The sequence below is a fragment of the Micropterus salmoides genome, unplaced genomic scaffold (assembly GCF_014851395.1).
Source record: "Micropterus salmoides isolate LMB-PRFRI ecotype aquatic unplaced genomic scaffold, ASM1485139v1 Ms_hic_scaffold_22, whole genome shotgun sequence".
Taxonomy (NCBI): Eukaryota; Metazoa; Chordata; class Actinopteri; order Centrarchiformes; family Centrarchidae; genus Micropterus; species Micropterus salmoides.
Window position 1 is genome coordinate 22,640,424 of NW_024041373.1, and position 20,319 is coordinate 22,660,742.

General features: G+C 38.5%; 1 protein-coding gene across 1 annotated transcript; it reads right to left on the reverse strand.

Moving 5' to 3' along the window:
• Positions 1–11,148: 11,148 nt before the first annotated feature.
• LOC119917609 (vasoactive intestinal peptide) lies at positions 11,149–17,869 on the reverse strand. Its single transcript, XM_038738000.1, has 6 exons — positions 17,376–17,869; positions 16,314–16,418; positions 15,757–15,861; positions 14,529–14,654; positions 13,170–13,281; positions 11,149–12,853 (listed from the first exon to the last, which is right to left on the reverse strand). Coding segments are annotated over exons 1-6 (459 nt in total). The 5' UTR covers positions 17,378–17,869; the 3' UTR covers positions 11,149–12,844.
• Between the last annotated feature and the right edge of the window lie 2,450 nt (positions 17,870–20,319).

Here is a 20,319-nt window from a genome sequence, read left to right on the forward strand (position 1 = left end):
TCACTCTTTCTGTGCTTTTTTTTGCATAAATAGCTCATTTCAGCCCAAGGATAGAGAAGCGGGTTTGGTGTATGACAGGGCAACATCCGGACCATGTGGGCTATGTGTGTGTGTGTGTGTTTTTCAGGTTGATGATCCTGATGCACAGTGACTTCCACGTGTCAATCGGCCGTACGTCACCAAAGTTGAACTGTAAAAGCCCTGAAATGAAGCCGTCACTCGAGTGCCTGCAGGGAAACGAGAATGAAACAGGAAATGAATCAAGTCCTCAGACTGAGACAGAGGAGGGAAAAAGGAAGCCTGACAGGTGACTTTCTGTTTTTAATCTAAAAAAAGGCAGAACACATATGTCATTTGAACTGCTATGGTGTGAACAGGCTTGTAGTATATTGGCTCTTGGCTCTGCTTGGTCTGATACAAAAACACTGGGGATATTTTTCTTCCTGCTTTGAGTACATTTACTTGTAATACTTTATGTGCATGTTCCTGATTATACTTTCATACTTTTACTTATATATCATTTCCAATGCAGTACTTAATTTTTTTTAAAGTGAGGTATTAGTACATTTACTTAAAGGGTTTGAATTCTTCATACACCACTGGCGCACAGTTTTACTGTGCAGTGAGAGATAATTAATATAATTTTGTGTGTTCTTCCTTTTAGATTTACCTCCAAATAAAGGGGTTTGGGTAATCTGATTAAATTGTTTGTGTTTCTTGCCCTGTCCGGCCAACTTTAAGAGATGTTGCCATGTTCCAACATTGCAGAAATTTCCTTGGTCAGTATAATGCTATGATAACCGATATAAACAATGGTGAAAGCTTTGAAAATAAAAATGACAATGTTTGTCCTCTAAAAATTATTTATCCATGATGTTTGGCATGGCTGTGCGATGGACAGGGGACCTGTCCAGGGTGTACCCCGCCTTTCGCCTGATGGCAGCTGGGATTATCTCCACCATAGCTTTTTTTATTGTCAGACAATCTCCACCATTATTAAAAAAACAACAGCTAAAACATCGAACTGGAGGTAATATAGTTTGTCAACTGCTGTTTCAAAGTTCAAGAATGAACTTTGAACCTCAACTTTTAAGCCAACAAGGATGAGAAATGAGCGATCAGAAAAAAATACATGACCTTCATCATAAAAGCTCCAGAACAGCTACTAAATACACCTTGTGTTTTCTCAATGGATATTGTGTTCATTTCTTTGTGTGATTCAGGATTTTTCTCACACATGTAGTGATTATGTTTGTGGTTGTTGTACAGACTAAATCGCTAGAATCTGTAGTTATAACAGCTTTGCTTACTTATTTTTGTGTATTGAGAGATTAGTGATACATACAAATATGAGAATATGGGTCGCTGCAGATGTATTTGAGTCTTTCAATTAGAAGGAAGAGCTCACACACACACAAACATGCACAATGCTTGGCTTTAAAAGGCTGCAGCCCCCTCTCTCTAGCTATTTTTACTCTGTTTGGTCCATTAAGATCAGCAGTGATGAGAGTTAATGAGTGAAGCCTCTCCACAAAGCAGGCAGTAATCACAAATGTCCAGGAGAGTGGACACACAAACACAAAGATATGTACACACACCTATAATGCTCACACAAAAACACACATAGTGACCACAGTTTTTTGTTATGGTGATAAACCTGCCTGACTCGGGGATAATCGATGAAACCCACTTCCACGTTAGGTAGAGTGGTGGACTTTAATAATCAAAGCAATCACTAAATTCCTGTCCATCCAATCTGTATGATATCTGCACATGAATGGTTGCATGTAGGGATACATTGTAACATTGTAACATGTAAGTACAATCGAAATCGAAATTTTTTTTTTATCGGCATTCAAATCATCGTCAGACGATACCCGATGGGTTCCAAGATTGGTAATCAGACGGTAAACAATGACCGGTGCACAGAAGTGCAAGTCTTGGCCTGAACATCCGTTATCCATTATCCGGATACTTACCAACAAGGCTGGACAGCAATTGACGCGAGAGAACTTACAGTAATGGTACAGATGACCAAGTGTGCTATGTTGTATGTAAACTAACGTCAACACGAGATTTATAGATAGTGATCGAGCAACATTATGTAACTTTTCTACCATAAAATAACCACTGGTGGAGAGCTGTGCCGGTGTCGTGCAGGAGCCGTGCGAGCGGGCAACATTACTGGGCTCAGCAGCCTCTATAGACATATGTTAGCTAATGGCAGAGGAGAAGAGACTGAGGATGACTTTGACATAGGAAGCTAAAACAAGAAAAAGACAGTGTCCAAGCAAGAGCCTCAAGGACGTCGGCGAAACTTTGTGAAATAGAGGACGGCAAGACAGATGCCGAGCTGCTACATTGCTATGCATTGTGTTGTCGAACTTGCTTAATGTTTGGCTGTGTTAGCAAAGTTGTCGACCTGCGAGTTTTTGATCATAAGTAATGTCATCATTCAGACCAAGCACAAGGCGAGTGTTGTGCACAGCGCTATTACATTCAAAGTCATTTCAAAGACAGATGCAAATTCCTGTCTGGCAGTGCACAGGACGCGCTGGCGGCGACGCAAAGGGATTCACTTGACTTGAAAAATTCTAATTCTTGCGAATACAAAGTTGCATGACGCTGTGTGGCGATAGCCAATCAGCATTGAGATTGTCCGGAAGTCTCCAACGGCTTCAGAGTAATGTTTGGAGAGGACCGAGCAGAACGAGGGACTGAATCTCCGCTGGATGACAGACAACTGCTGAGTGACGGGGAGCTGTGGAGGAGAGCCGGAGCAGCGCTACAGCTTTTGGACAAACAAACATCCCTAGGTGGACTAGCTCAGAGTTAATTACTTTTATTAAATTAACTTTTTTCTCTAATTTTTTGGATTAAAATGTTGATTTATCGTCACTTGCGCATCTCATCAGCGAGCCTTGGTGTGTTTCCAACTTCCACTGTTGTTTTTAGTGTCAGTGGGCACCCAGAGCTCTGTTGGACTACTACTTAATAATTATATAAAAAACAGACAAAACTGGAGATTGTTGGAGAAAGGTAAGCTAGGAAGCTGGTCAGAAAAGACGTGTCTGTTACTTTATTCCAGCTGATTTCATTGTACTGTACTTTGAACAAGTTAGCAGCACAGGCCTGATCGATCAAAACTCCATTCAGAAAACAAACATTTTAAAAGTTGTTGTTGTTGTCCTGCTGTCTTGCTAACAGACCTGACAAAGCATGAATTCATATGTTTTACAAAATGGCAATCATGTTGTAGTTAATTCTGTATGATTTTGATCTGTTTATTGCAATTAAATCACAGCAAAATGTTTATTTTGGTTTCATATCGCTGTAGTAATCGTGGGTTGTGTTTATTCGCATTATAATATTGTGTGTGGACACGGCAGAAGTCCAGCGAGAAAACTCAAAAAGCGAATAGGAGGACAAAATTTGTGCTTGGTCTGAATGCACCGTAACAAAAATGCACATGTTGGGGCTGTACAGTAGGGGCGCCAAATTGCAGAGCAAAACAAATACTACAAAATGTTGCTTTAAGTCTGTCGTCCATTAAGGATGACACCTTGGCTTCTAATTATAAAATCATCTGATCTGGGTCCAGCCCTGCAGAACATTGCCTCTGACATTTATGAGTCAAATGTCCGCTTCCATTTTGATACTTGTAAACAAAGTGAGTCACAACAGAGAGAGTGAGCAATTACATTTTGACCTTAAAATTAGTCATTTGGGGAAATCCTGGTCACATGAAATCTGATGAGTTGTATGGAAATGTTGTTTTATATATTTTTGCCTTTGTTGCAAAAGTGCTTGGGGATTGTAAAGGTAGAAAAAGAGCATTTGTCAACTGAGAAGTAGTACAAGGGGCTAAAAATAGAAATATGAAAAAGACGGCCAAAGAAAACAATGAAATTAAATATCAGAGTCTTTAATTCTGAATATCTGAACAACAACAATTGAGTGGTACTGAAATAAAAGATCTGATTTCTCCAGAAAATTTACAGTAGGCCTCCTTGTCTAATGGACAACAAGAATGCTTAATTTTATCTTCAAGCTTGGTTTACAGATGTTTAAAAAGGTAAATAAATAAACAGCAGCTATAATGAAAAGAAAAGCAGTGACACTCATTGCCTGCAGGTGGCGTAAATGTTAAAATCGCGGTAGCTATTACTTTCTTTCGTCAGAAGGTGGTTATATAAACATGTTCCTTCCTATAGGTGGCACGTGTGGACAGATCTCACATTGACCGAAGAGCTACATTTTGTGGAAAATCCGCAGCCCACTAAACAAGAACTTAACAAAAGTTAGTTTTTTGTATAAAGCAAACTTCCTTTGCAATAGGAAAGAACACTGAGCATTGGAGCCAAAAATGCCCAGGTGTCATTTACACTGGAGACGCTGTGGACATTTTTGAAATGACTCATTTTGTCCCCACCACTTTTTGAAAGTATAATTTGTTGAAAACTTTCTGAAATATAGCTTGCAGTTAAATAACAAATAAAAATGCCTTTAGAAAGGTTTATTTGCACATTAAGAAAACATGCAATGAAAATATAGAAGAAAAAAACAACTTAAGCTAATAAAAAAAAAAAAAACAGGCTGCTGATCATAAAATGACCAAAAACGTACATCCACCAATCAGTAACTTTAACAACTTGTGGACTCAGTTTCTTTTTGGCCAAGTTTTCCGTTCTCTCCTTTTGAACATGCCAAAAGAGGAAGGATGCCTACAGTGCCTTGCGAAAGTATTCGGCCCCATTGAACTTTGACCTTTTGCCACATTGCAGGCTTCAAACATAAAGATATAAAACTGTAATTTTTTGTGAAGAACCAACAACAAGTGGGACACAATCATGAAGTGGAACGAAATTTATTGGATATTTCAAACTTTTTTAACAAATAAAAAAACTGAAAAATTGGGCGTGCAAAATTATTCAGCCCCCTTAAGTTAATACTTTGTAGCACCACCTTTTGCTGCGATTACAGCTGTAAGTCGCTTGGGGTACGTCTCTATCAGTTTTGCACATCGAGAGATTGAAATTTTTGCCCATTCCTCCTTGCAAAACAGCTCGAGCTCAGTGAGGTTGTATGGAGAGCGTTTGAGAACAGCAGTTTTCAGTTCTTTCCACAGATTCTCTAATGGATTCAGGTCTGGACTTTGACTTGGCCATTCTAACACCTGGATATGATTATTTGTGAACCATTCCAGTGTAGATTTTGCTTTATGTTTTGGATCATTGTCTTGTTGGAAGACAAATCTCCGTCCCAGTCTCAGGTCTTTGCAGACTCCATCAGGTTTTCTTCCAGAATGGTCCTGTATTTGGCTCCATCCATCTTCCCATCAATTTTAACCATCTTCCCTGTCCCTGCTGAAGAAAAGCAGGCCCAAACCAGGATGCTGCCACCACCATGTTTGACAGTGGGGATGGTGTGTTCAGGGTGATGAGCTGTGTTGCCTTTACACCAAACATAACGTTTTGCATTGTTGCCAAAAAGTTCAATTTTGGTTTCATCTGACCAGAGGACCTTCTTCCACATGTTTGGTGTGTCTCCCAGGTGGCTTGTGGCAAACTTTAAATGAGACTTTTTATGGATATCTTTAAGAAATGGCTTTCTTCTTGCCACTCTTCCATAAAGGTCAGATTTGTGCAGTATACGACTGATTGACTGAGTCTCCCACCTCAGCTGTAGATCTCTGCAGTTCATCCAGAGTGATCATGGGCCTCTTGGCTGCATCTCTGATCAGTCTTCTCCTTGTATGAGCTGAAAGTTTAGAGGGACGGCCGGGTCTTCGTAGATTTGCAGTGGTCTGATACTCCTTCCATTTCAATATTATCGCTTGCACAGTGCTCCTAGGGATGTTTAAAGCTTGGGAAATCTTTTTTGTATCCAAATCTGGCTTTAAACTTCTCCACAACAGTATCTCGGACCTGCCTGGTGTGTTCCTTGTTCTTCATGATGCTCTCTGCGCTTTAAACGGACCTCTGAGACTATCACAGAGCAGGTGCATTTATACGGAGACTTGATTTCACACAGGTGGATTCTATTTATCATCATTAGTCATTTAGGTCAACATTGGATCATTCAGAGATCGTCACTGAACTTCTGGAGAGAGTTTGCTGCACTGAAAGTAAAGGGGCTGCACGCCCAATTTTTCAGTTTTTTATTTGTTAAAAAAGTTTGAAATATCCAATAAATTTCGTTCCACTTCACGATTGTGTCCCACTTGTTGTTGGTTCTTCACAAAAAATTACAGTTTTATATCTTTATGTTTGAAGCCTGAAATGTGGCAAAAGGTCGAAAAGTTAAAGGGGGCCGAATACTTTCGCAAGGCACTGTATTTATGTGTTGCCTCAGCAGGGATGATATTACATGAAAAGTTGATCTGCAGGAGAAACAGATCTGAAAGCAACACAGAATGACTGAGAGCTGCACTGCATTAGATTTGATTATATTTTTGGATTTTGAAATGTCACATGCTACCTGAATTTTGTGTTTCCTTTTACGTAAATAAAAACATTTCCACCATAAATTGGTGCAGAAACGTTCACCAGAATGCAGGAAATTAAGTGTTTAAAGATCAAAATTTCCAGGGGGAGGTCCCCCAGACCTCGTATATCTCGGCATTGAGGATATCTTTAAAACACTGTTTAAGGATCTTTTCATCTCGTTGTCATGAACCTTATAGCTCATATTGTGATGTCTCATGAGTATCTCATCACACCCCTAATCTGAGTCCCTATGTCCCCATCACTCTCAAGACAAAGTGACGCCATTGCAAAAATGGAAAAGCTTTTATGAACTGCAAGTAGGATGAATCACTGTTGTGTCATTTCAGTTAAGATGGAGAGCAGCAAAATAGACATTTGCAGAAATGTCAGAGATTATGACCTAAACTTTTAACAGTGTGACACAGCACGTGGGGTCCAGTAAGCCAAGATCCTCCTGATGCTTTTTGGCTTTCCAGCCAAAGACAGAAAATAAGAAACCCTATTGTAATGCCACAAAACTGTGAAGACCAGAGCCAAAACAGTCCATTTACATTTCAACTTCTTTCATCGCCTGTCTCTAAACATTTCCTCCTACAGTGAGAACCATTACAGAGCAGAGCTGTGGAAACTCACATTTGGACAACTGAGAAGACTGCAAATGTGAAGCATGTCAACATGTCTGAAAGCATTGTTATATAAAAGGCACAAATCAATTATGCCTTAGTCTGTGTCTCAGTGTCTCAAGACTTGCTTGAACCTGCTCTACCCTGTCTGTGGCACTCAGTTCCAAGCCCATTGGTTCCTCCGGAAGACATACATCTTTAAAAGCAGCTCAGGAATAAACTTTCATTTTTTTAATAAAATGTTGAGCTGGGCACTGCTGTTTTTAGTAAACGTTTCTCAAACAGGAGAAAATAGTGCATTTGTTAGGGACTATTTTCAGTCTTTTCAGTTTCTTCTCCCTTACTATTCAATGTCTCATATCACAAACTATTGGGTGAGGAGGAATGGTGAGTAAAAGACTGACAGAATAGTGAACAGAATTGGGAAATACTTCACTTTCAATTTCGTCCGAGAGTCAGTCACAAAAAAATTACTCAAATCTTCATTGTTTCTGATGTGGCAACAGCATGACAAAGAAACAACAAATAAGGAAACTGCCATTAAAGAGAAATTAAACATATAGGGTCATTGTCATTGGTGACATGTTGCCTTTGAAACCTTTTCAATACTAAATGTTGTTTTTGTTTCCATAAGTTTAAATAGGATACTCTGAAAAAGATACTAACATTCAGTAGACAACAGTCAGTCATGGCTGTTGTCTAATAGGCGTGGTGTTAAAGTTTGCTGATACTCCCAACAAATATTCCCAGGAGAACTCAAATCTTCTTCTCACAGTACTTAGACAACTGGCAAGATGGCAGCACTTAAATTCACTTTTGGGTCAACAAAGAAAGGAGAAGGCATTCAGGGTGATCCCTGTGTTTTCATGTCAGTGTTACTGAACTTCATGTCAATCAGCTGACACCCATGGGGAAGATGTGAAGGTCACTTGCTGCTTTCTACTCATATATGTCAACATGTCACATCCTCTTTAAGATCACATCCATTAAAAACTCTGATTAGTTGACCTGGACCAGCAATGTTTGTTTTGAAACAATTAAACACTGGTGAAACCTTTTAAGCACGGACCAGGCAGGAAGATTTTTGTGCAAAATGCAAAAGAGAAATCCATGGATGATCTAGTATTTTGTCACCCTATGTATGCCACACACCTCCATGAAGCTAGTAGGCTCAGCCAGAATGTCAACCATTTTTATCCATACCAAACACACATCAAACACCAATCATCTAAATTAACTTATATCACAACATAAATCATTCTGTAATTACTGTACATGGCTGCAGTTGTTGCCTTCCACATATCTCTTATCTCATCCTACACTAGGGTGGCCAGACATCCCCGTTTTCCAGTTTTGGTTAATCATAGACTGTATAAGGTGTAAAAGACCTGAAATCAGATTTTACGTGGCCAGAAGAGTAACCTTACTGAACAGTATCTTTACGTCTACAGCTGCTTTAATCTCGATCAAACAGACATAACATGCAAAGAAACATCACTCTATGTCCATGGTAATAGCAAAGCTATGTCTTGTACATCATCTCATTGGTCTCGGTTTTAGTAGTAAATGGCTTTAGTAGGGATAGTATGTAGTGCTGCATTCACATCTTCTAGCAGACTTTCAGAGGGTACTTAGCCTTGGCAATCTTGGTCGTTGTACTTGGGGGTCCATTTGTTGTACCTCATCTATCTCTATTTGTGATAGCAGTTGCCGTTTTTGGCTGTTAGAACACTGAGCTAGGAGATGTTTCTTTGTTGATGGGTTTTGAAGCATCCATATATCCCATAGTCTCTGCATATAACCTCTCTCACTGGGATTGCTTGTATATGCAGATCCATATTTTCCGCTCTAGTCCATGAATGTCTTGTTCCAGTAGCCCATTTGTCATCAGGTTGCCCTGGTTCCCTACCTGATGCAGACCTTGTTGACCCGGGTGACTACTGAGCCGTTATGGCTCTTGTATTTGCAGTTTCACTCATGCCTGAGGTAGGCTGGTAGCATTTACAGTTAGTACTCATGTCCACCAAAGCGTTTTTTACCAGCTGAAAATGCCACCTGCTCTTCTGAAAATGCCTAGCTGGGAGCGCTAAGGTGCGCTTTGGAGACATGGAGCGTTTTTTTCAGCTGAGAGCTTTGGTTGCTATGATGCTGCGTTTTTCCCAAAGTTCAACATATTTCAACTCTCAGCAACCAGAAAAAAAAAGTTCAGCGCCCAGTGCCCAGCGTGGAAAAGATGCTCAGCGCCTCGTCACGCTGCTGACGTTTTTATCATGTTGTAATAACGCGGCACTCCCATTGTAATGAATTGTAAAAAGACGCTGCCTGTGGAGGTGGGCATGGTTTGCATTCAGCTGCAGTGGGGAGAGGTGGGGGAGGTGGCTCAGGTGAGCAGAGCCAGGGAGAGCAAATTGTCACAGCTGCTGTTCATTTATAATTAAGCTGGACCTCAGATTCCTGCTGCCTGCCATGACGTGAAGAACAGCCAGTGAGGCTGTATGTGAAGATTTGTCTTGGTGCTGGTGTGACCGGCAGAGGACTGACCGGGGTGAATGAGCTGGGGAAAGCACAGCCGGCCCGACAAAGTACTTTATGTTGAGTTTATATGTGTGCAGTGGGTGAAATAAATCTTTGGTTGGATGAGCTCCTGAGTCAGCGTCTGTACTGGGGTTACCCGTGGCAAGAGACTTTTGCTACACTGGCCTCAATAAAAAACGCTTTGGTGGACACAGGCCCTTACAACCGCTCACTTGCTTTTGCCGTTTTTGCTGTTTTCAGTACAAAAACAGCTGTTTTCTGTGTGTATAAAGATTGCCCGGGCAGCCATCTTGGTATTGCACAATCCCTGAGCTGTTAGGTTTCATTTCTCTCGTCAAAATGAAGGAGAGATGAAGTGGAACAGACAGTCTTTATTGTCTAACACTGGTGCTCAGGCATGAGCAGTGAAATAGAGGATTACTTATTGTAGATACACATTTTGACATCAATATAGAGTTTATTATTTCTACAATAAGCATGATATTTGTTTTCACTGTGGAATTCAGGAGTTTTACCTGGCCAGGTAAGTGTTTAAATCCAGGTTTGTTCATTTCAAATGTATTCAGTTTTATTTATATAGTGCCAATTTATAACAAACAGCATCTCATGCACTCTGTTTTATATAATTTACAGAGACCCAGAAATTCCCAATTCCCCAACAGTGAAGGAGAACTGCTTGATCGAACGCAGATTACATTTAATTTACAGCCAACATGAGCAAGAGGAAAGGAGGTATTTGCTAAAAAAAGTTGAAACTTAAAACTTAAGATGATAAGAATTAGGAATATTTTTTTTTATAATAGCTTTAAGTTATTTGTAACGTGGTTGTACAGGAATAGTGTTTTGAAGAAAACTCCCAATAAATGTGAACATATAAACAGTAAAGATGGCCAAAATATAGACATTCGCCTGGTATATTTTTGAAAAATTGTTGTATATTAGTTTCTTGCCATCAAATTTACAGTTACAGCTGTATTGCAGGTGTATTAGAAGATATTCAGTCGCATTATAATCAGTTAGAAGATGGTTTTGATCGTGATATTGCTATTGAAACATAGATTTTATACCAGGCGAGGATGAAAATATATTTTCCTTTATTGCACCTCCATTTACTCTTTAATAGAAAAATAAATAGGTGAATTTACAGTTGATTCATATTCCTAAGCTATCAAAGGAGACCAGAATTATGAATCTAGGCCTAATGGTTGAGGAGTGATGATTATTTTGGGTATGTTATTTTAGGCGTTTTTCCTGGAAATAGGTGTCCGTTTTCAAGAGGTTAAATTAGAAAAGTATTTAATTTAATTGCTATTTTTTTAACCCAGAAAATAATGAAATTTTGAAGACAACACTCAACCCTGTTTGGAATCTTTCAAGAAGGGAAACTGTCAACATCAAACATCAGCCGCTTAAATTTTATATGTATCGTCTTTAAAAAACCCAAATTGATCCAACTCATGTCCTAAAATGTCAATCGTCAAACAATCAGCCAGACAAAAGACTCAGCTTTGAAAAATAAAACAATATCTTTTATTTGGTGAGTGGTGTACATCACTATATGCACTAAAGGCAGGTCTATGCTCAGTTATAACGTCTTTGCTCTACATATTGAATAGTATAAAGTGATTATATGCATCTGTGTCCATTCAAAATGTGTTCCTCCTCCTTTTGCTCCTGTTTCTCCTTCTTATCATCAAATGACCACGCTTGGATTTTCTAAAATAATTCAGTCAGAACTTAAATCATGATTGCACCATTGAAAATTACTGCAACAACTGTTAATTTAAATTTGTGACAACAGATGTTCTTCAATTTACTGTCCCATGTAAAATAGAACAATAAATCAATTGAAAGTGATCATCCTAATGATATAATAACAACCAAATGTTAATTGTAATCTATTGTTCTATGAAAGTTGATGGAACTATTGGTTAGCTAAAATTGATAAGAATCTAATCTGACAGATGTCCCTTTGAAAGCCAACTGGACAAATGTTTCACATAAGGCTAACGGGATGTTAGCAAAAACAATTGCTGTTCCATTGACCTTCAACGGGTAAAATGTTTAACTAAAAGTGAATGGGATAGATTTCTTTCAAATTTAATGTAACAGTTGCTCCATTAAACTTTATTGGGATAAATATTTCCATTGAAAGTTAATAGAACAACACTTATATTCCATTGAAATTTTTATAAAGCAGTAATGGTGTTTGTGTTCCACTGAAGATTAATCGTACAAGTGCTCCACAGAACGTTAATCGAACTATCGGTAAGTAAAAATAAGTCAGAATTCAATCACACAGATGTTCCATGCAAAGTTAATTGTACAAACGTTGGTCTCTACAAGCTAAAGGGACAGGAGATCAACTGAAAGTTGCTCTATTGAAAGTATATGCTAATCAAATCTTAAAGTGAAAGTAGATGGGACAAATTTCACTCAAATTGAAAAGAGCAGTGTTTCTATTAAATTATCCCAGGCTAAATAGTTCCACTGTAAGTCCAATTTATGCAAGTATTTTCTTATTTTAAGTAAATAGGGCCATGGTTCAGTTGAATATCTGCAAATAATTTGCTAGCGTTGGACACATTCTCCATTGAAAGATAATGGAACTGTTGTGAGTGAAAATTCATGAGAATTCAGACTTATTTTCCATTCAAAGTTAATTGAACAAATGTTGGCACTGATCCACTGAAAATCAATGGAAAAGTACACTACTGAAAGTAAATGCTGTTCTATTGACATTCGAGGGATCAAATGTTTAACTCAATGATTTATTAGTTCATAGGACACATTTCACTCAAATTTAATAGGACAGTTATTCATTAAAAGTTAGTATCTGTCCATTGAAAGTTAAAGGAACATTGATATTAGAAAAAAAGTAAATAAGGTACTGTTTATAATTACTGTTACTAGTTGCAGTTTTCAAACGCTGATTGACCAAACAGAACGTGGACATGCATGTTGCTCAGAGCGCACAGAGTCTTTGGACCAATCTTTAGTGATTAGTAGTGTATATATTGTATATATACAGTGTAAACACGTACTGTGTGAATGAATAGATAGATAACCACATTGGAAAACACATCATCATTGGTTGATTTGACTGTCGAATGTCCTTTGGATCAACACTGTGTTGTTTTTGGAATGGGCGGTTTCATGAGGATGACTTAAGGTATTCACTGGAGCATGGGCCCCTCCTCAAAGTGGCTGCAGAAAACAGGAGGGAAGAAAATAGACATTAGCATTAATAGATTTGTTGTATCCTTAATGTATGCGTGTGAGTGTGCACATCAGAAATATTGCCAGATTCAGGCCAATTAAATGTTCACATTTGAGGATATTATGTTTGTTTGCTCTTAACGTCTATTTCTCTATGGAACAATTTGAGTTTTAGACCTTGAGTGTGAGGAACTTTTGTATGGATTGGGGTTAGGCATATAGTTGTGAGGTAGGGTTTGAATGCATCATGTCAAGGATGGCCACATGTATAACAGTACAAACATTTGTGTGTGTGCGTTCCTACCAGTTGAAAGTTGTTTAGGAGGTGATCTACGTTGACGTCATTGTAGTTCTCCTGGAAGGTGTTGGGTTCATCCCTGGACTCCTCCAGGTCGCTGGTTCCAGGATCTTCTAGGCTGTGTGTGTTTGTTTGGTGTGAAAATATGTCAATACATGTCAATACTTTTATTTTATTCATTTTATTACATATTTATTTTATGCATACAAATACTTGAATTTTTAAGGCTGATGAAAATATAACGGAAAATATAGCAAAGGCTACTGACTGAGGAAAAAAAACTTTTTTCCCTAAATAACATGTGGCTTGCCTTCATTCTTTCTTGTGTATTATTTCTTGACCATACTACATGTTCAGCTAAGTTTGCTGCGTTTTAACTTTGTATTTTTAAGCTAGGTGTCTCAAAAACTTTCAAGTAGAAGATGCGGCTATTTGGTCTTGGTCCAATAATCAGCTGGTTAGATTAGTTTTGTTGTTCTGGATGTCAGATTTTTGCCTTTATTGTTTTTTTTAGCACCAAGTCCATGTTAGCTACTAAACTGTGTTTCATTCACATGCTATTTTATCAGAAAATCACACCCGAAAGACAAATAAAGATGATAAACAAACATTAACTTTTATGGAGCCAGCAGATTGAACGTTGGAAAATTAGTCAGTATTCATCATATTTTAGCTTTAGTATATGCCTTGAAAAAGTTTATCTTTTTAAATACTTGTTGTGTTTAGATACTATTAAGTTCACCTGAAAGCTTCATTCATTGTGTTGTTTTATTTATTGAATTTTAGGGGTGAATTAGGCTGTGCAGCTATTGATTTATGCTTTGTTTTAGATCTACAATGACATATTCAAAAAGCTGCATAAAAGGTTCCAAGGGTCTTTGGTCATGTTATCATTTCAATTGCTCATAATTTGTTGGTTAGTCTGTTTTACAAACGCTGAGCTCATTTGATTCTCAGTGAGCAGCAACCACAGATATTGAGTGGTAAAGTCAAATTTGAATATTCCTTTAGCTGCAGTTGTTCTTAAGGGCTGCTACTTTACATACTGGCTCAAGAGAAATCAGCAACTGTGTAGAATAAAAAATCTCATTAATAGGACATTGTGACAGCGGGTAGCACCAAGATATTTGGCAACAGCCTGCGATTTTAAGTGTAAGTTTTTACAGAGTAAGAAAGTGTATATTTTATGGAGTAACATCTCATTACAAATGCCGAGTTCAAGAGACTCGGGTTAGACTAAAATAAGAAGATGGTGTGGTGTTGTCAGTGATGCAAATGAGTTATAATGTTATTTACCTATACAGTCAGCTTAAGGGACAAAGTTAAACAGATGGACAGGTGAAGGAAGGTTGGACGGATACCCACCTTCTCTTTCCCGTTAAGACTGAGTTCAGGTACTTCTTGACGGCCATCTGTTTGCGAAAGCGGCTGTAGTTGTCTGTAAAGACGGCGTCTGAGTGGCGCTTCACTGGCTCCTCCATCAGCTCATCACTGGACAGAAGAGAGATCATGACAGAAACAAAGAGAACAATCAAGGTTTCACCACAGTTCAAGTCAGTGCAGCTCAGGATCTGTAATTATGGTATTTTTCTTTTCTATGTGGGTGTGTGTGCCTCCTGGCTGCATGTAATGACGCAGTAATGGCATAAATTAACCTTTAAAAATATTTTATCAATTACAAAATGCATCATCAGACAGGTCAGGTCTTTCAATGCAAATGTCAATAGGTGCTCTGGTGTTAAACTTGTGTCAACTCTCTCTACATGAAATAGTGAAACAAGATGAACAATATTTTCACATTTTGCATAAAGTCTCCCCTGATGTAAAAGTAAGAAAGTATGGTTTTGACAAGAAACATTATGAACCTTTCTTGTCATTCATTTGTATTCCACCTGATTCTATGGCTAAAGGAATTTAGGTATGCCATTGATGAAATTTGGGAAATAAAATCAAGTACTTGCACCTCATGATTTATTTTCAAGCTCATTTCAAGAAGTCAACTAAAATTTAATAGCAAAATTCTTGATGGTAATATGCACAATCAAGATTTTTTTCCTTCATAACTAAAACACATTTTTGTGATATTTTCTTTCTAAACAACATTGAAATGGACAGTGTGTTACTCTGAGATGACATTATTCCAACAATTTTTGGCTGACATGCTGAAACATTTCTAGATCTATTAAGATGTTATGGCATAAATTACAGTGAGATTAACTCCTGTTCTATTCTCTGAAGGGTTTGGGTTCACATTTTAAAAAGAAGAGGATGAAGTTGGCCCCTATCTATATCCACTTTCCTCCCTTTTCTGTTTTCAAAAATATAATTTATGTTAAGTTAAATCTCAAAACAGCATTAACCTTCTGATCTCTAATTTTCAGGTGCTGGTTTGCCCTGTAGGCCAGTATGGTATTGACTAACAGATGTCAAGAGTTTCTTTCCCAAAAGTGAAAACGGGGCTACATTTCACTGTTACAAGGAATGACTAGGCTATAGAAAATATGTCAATAAATAAACTACTAAAACCCTTTCCTTCACGATTGAAAAAGAGAAATTCAGCCATCTGCACTCTCCGGGTGGGGACGCCACCTACCTGACCCGCTTTCCGATCAGAGACTCCAGGTACCTCCGCGCTGATAGCTGTCCGAGGAGTTTGCTGTACCCGCTGGTGAACAGACCGTCTGCGTGTCTCGTCGGTCTGCACAGCGTCACAGGACAGTTTCATTAAAATCTGGTTACATTTGATGCATTAAAACAGCAAATATCAAACAGAAGAACACCATCTCCAATTCTGAGGCTGAATTGTTAATAATCATACTAATAATGGTCTAAATCGGATTTCATTTTGCTGTTTTAAAAAGTGCACTGTTCACCTTTAAACAATACTTTTTCTGCGACACGTTCGTGTGATGTAGGCCTACGATGTTCGGCATTAACCTGACTAGAAGTAGTGGCAATATTGAATATTGAAATTATTTCTGACACTAGTGATAACAAAAGTCAAGAATTCTCCTCTGGTGTTGCGATTAATGAATCTGTGCACGAGTCCTGAGACAAACCTGCTCAAATTCACCCACGGGTCTAATCATACAGCGCTGGCTTCCCCCCCTCTCAGCAGTTTTAGTTGCAGATAACACAAGTTTCTCTTACCTCATGGATGTGTATGGCAGACTCAGAGTCCGGGAGTACAACACACTGCACAGGGCTATTAGGAAAAGCAGCTGGGGGCCGGACCGTTGTAACATCGCTTTACACCTGAGGATGGAAACGGTAATGTGTTATTCTCCTACTAAGCTGAACACAATGGGCGTACCAGGTCATTTCCCAACAGTCTACCAACAGAATAAAGATCATCATCATCTGCTCTTAAGTTTTATTAATTATCTTAAATTACGCGCAACAGGTAAGTCATAAACAAGTGGTTAATTGCTCGGGGCAAAGGTAAGAAAAAAGGGTAGTTTACCCCGCGAAGAGCCATTTGGCCGTTTATCTTAAATAAATTGCTCATGTAATGGTGAATTCTGGCAGCCGAGAGCAAGAGAAAGCTGCGAAATCTCATGCGTAATTACGCACGACTGGCGAGGACAAAACCTTTCATTACACCTTGGGGACGCTTAAATTCTGTTGCCTCCATATAGAATGCAAGCCAGATTGAATGTGTTGAGCTTCTGCTCACAGAAAAATCCTACTCTTCAAATGAGGTCACTGCCAAATTGCTTTCCATTTCCTCCAAAATAGTAATCAGAGTACATTTAACTGTGGACATGAAAAAATCTCCTCCGTGCATTTTTAATGTTAAGTTTTTTTTTGAGCTATCTGCGTCTCAAGTCACTATACTTGTCAACAGAAAATAGACAAAACAGAGTAACAGAGTATTTTATCCACGAGGGATTACTAGGATACTGATCTTTGACACGTTTATGTTTTTAACAAAGGAAAGAAAAATAACTCCAATGCGTAATTACGCACAATGCAGATACGGCGAGCACAAAACATCCTATTACACCGGGGACGTTGCGATTATGTTGCCAACATAGACCACAAACCAAACTGAATGTATCGAGCTGCTGCCAACATTACAACGAGCAATTTATTCGTAAAACATTTAGCGATACTTATCCAAAACCTGTTCAAAATGGCCAAACCGGAGACCTCCCAGAACGCAACATCTTAAAAAACTAAAATAATTTCTACGTAAATATTAAATCTTACATGTGGTCTACAGAAAGTTGTCTGCGTTTGCTCGTTTCCTCTGCACTCTCCAAAGTCCTGATCTCGAGCCGCTGCTGTATCTCCACTCTGTTGACCCGATGCTTCCTGACTCTCTTTCTTTCTGTCTTTATTCAGGTCTCCTCCCGTTTTATACACCTGGATGTTTCTCATGGAGCAGGAGGGGACATCAGATTCGATCAGGGGCCTGATACGTCAGTAGGTCGCTGCTTCCGTCATTGGTCTTGCTCACGCTCGGTACCAAACAGGCCTATGGTGATATTAGTGGGGAGATTTTTTCTTTTTCTTCTAACTAATCATAGGAATAACTAATTTATATGCCAAGTTGATGTCATTGACTCATCTGATCATTTCCCTGGATACTTCTCCCAGCACAGGGCGGGTCGACTGCTGCAGGAAGGCAGGAAGGAAGACATTGGAAATTCGACAAGAACTGTAAATGGAAAATATGTCTGAGGGGAAGTTAAACTCAAGAGTTTTCTGCAGATCTGTTATACAGTAGTTACCTACAGTAACAATCTTTTATTGTCATTTTGTTTCTGTTCTTTAGTTCATAGGATGCAAACTCTTGAATGCACAATGTCAGAGAAGTGCTCTCTGCTCAAATGACATCTTTTCTTAGGGAAATGTATTGAGAATGTTCTACAGAAAGGTCTTCTTCTTCAATGGTTTCACTTCCAAAATGCTCTGCAGTTCCTCAAATATGGTCATGGAAATAAAGTTAACAATAAAAATGTACTATGAATACTGTGCTTTTTTCCCAGCACAGCCTTGAACCAGATCACCTTCCATCTTTCCAGCTGACACTAGACTAGAGATAAGTGTTCGCTGAAACATCGACAACTTTTTAAGATGTAAGATGTGTAGTTAATCAGTCAGTAATATATTGCTATTCATGTCACATGTGAAACCCTAAATATCAGTTGGGGTTCATTCTGAACCCCAAATTGCTCCTGATGGCTGTGCTGTCTGTGTGTCATCATGAGCACTTTGGATAGGAAGCGCTGTGTCGCTCCTGATGAGCAGTTGGCACCTTACATGGCAGCCTCTGCCATCATTGTATGAAGTGTTTAAAATTACACACAGAAATCACCAGTAAACGAATTTCCAGTAAATGGCCTTGATCTGTTCTACACTGTGTTTATTTGATTTCGCTTGCGTTATCAGACACATTGGACATACATGGTAGAATGTATTTTTCTTTTTTTTTTTAATTCTCTAAATATAAACTATACTATGTGCTAATTTGTTTCTTGTAGTTTGATAAGGCATGACACATGTTATCACAGGCCTGTGGACCCCACTTTGAATGGCCCTGATTCTTTTCATAAAAATAATTTTTAGTGCAATTCATAGGACAGAATGAGATGTGTTTCCAGGCATCATTTTGAGGTGTAAACATATGCATTTTTTATCTTGTGTATTGTCCTGTCATGACACAAATACTTAATTCCACAACAATGTTATCAAAATCCTACAGCTGCCATTTACATGTATTTGTTTATATCCATCACAGTGAGCCCTGTGCACCACAGGCGGTGCTGAAGACTGAATAAAAACATAAGGATCTTGCAGATTACCATTAATAAAATAAAATTTTAGAGGATAGAAGATACTGACACTGTTTTCTATTTCAGGTTGTGCTGGGCTTTTACAAAAGAGCAACACACAGGACTGAAGTGTTTCTGAATCCACCCACATTGTCCCTGATGAGCCTGAATTTCTCTGCTGGAATGGCACAGTGAATTAGCCGTGACGTCGGCCAGCACCTGATCCATCCATCCATCCATCCATCCATCCATGTAAATGAGTGTGAACCATTTAGCCAATATCACTGGAAAGAAAAAGATGATTGCTAAGAAATGACTTACAGAGATATTGCAGAGCTTCTGTAGGTGACAGAGGAGAGACAAAAAGAAAAGAGGTAGTGGTGGTGCTGTTAAATTAAACAGACAGACAAATAGATAAACTGTTATCTGCTTAAAATGATATTATGTCAAAGTAGACATGGAAGGTGTAAGCATACAGACACAGAGACTATTTTGTCTATATTCTATATAATTATATTTAATATCTTCATGATATATTTTTTTAAACTTATTTTGACAATTTTAATTGAGATTTAAGTTTTTTTAAGTTTCCAAAAACATTAACATTTGTCTGAAAGTCTAACTTATCGTAATTAAAATTCACTTTATAATATATATTGTACTTGTATGTATACATGCTTATATCTGCTGTAACTAATATTGTCAGTTTGTTTTACAGCTGCTATTTCTTTCCAGTCTGTTTGTATGATAAGTCTATTGCCTGTCACTCCATCTTCTGTTGCTTGTAAAGATGAACCCAGTTATCCTTTGCTCTACAGAGTTTAGTGTCTTCAGCTCACTGTTTTGGTTTTACTCCCAACACAACTTTACTGTGTCAGTTCACTCACCGCTCTCATCAGCTTTATTTCCAGACAGCAGCTGTTTTCAGCAAAAAACAACTATAAAAACCAACAATACACTACATGCTCAGCACCAAACAGCAGACAGACAAGATTGCGATTAGTTGGTGTATACAATGGAGCATTTAGAGTCTGATGTTTCCATCAAAAGATGGTGGACACCAAAACAGAGCCACAAGGAGAGTAAATGTCAGACTTGCATTCATCAATTGGCCAGAAAGATGGCTCCAAATGAATGGTTGTGGCTCTTTATCTGCTAGATGTGTAAATAAGCGACTGTTTGCTAACATGTGTGCCGTCTCAACTTTATATGATGATGAAACATTAAGGTTGGGTTTATGGCCAGCGTTACCAGATTTGACTGACACCGAGTTACCCAATCTGTGCCTCAAACATCCAATCAGCAGATAAGTAGCCCAGTAGTTTTACATCAGATGTATTGCCTAAAGTTCATAAATAAAGTGACATATGTGATGA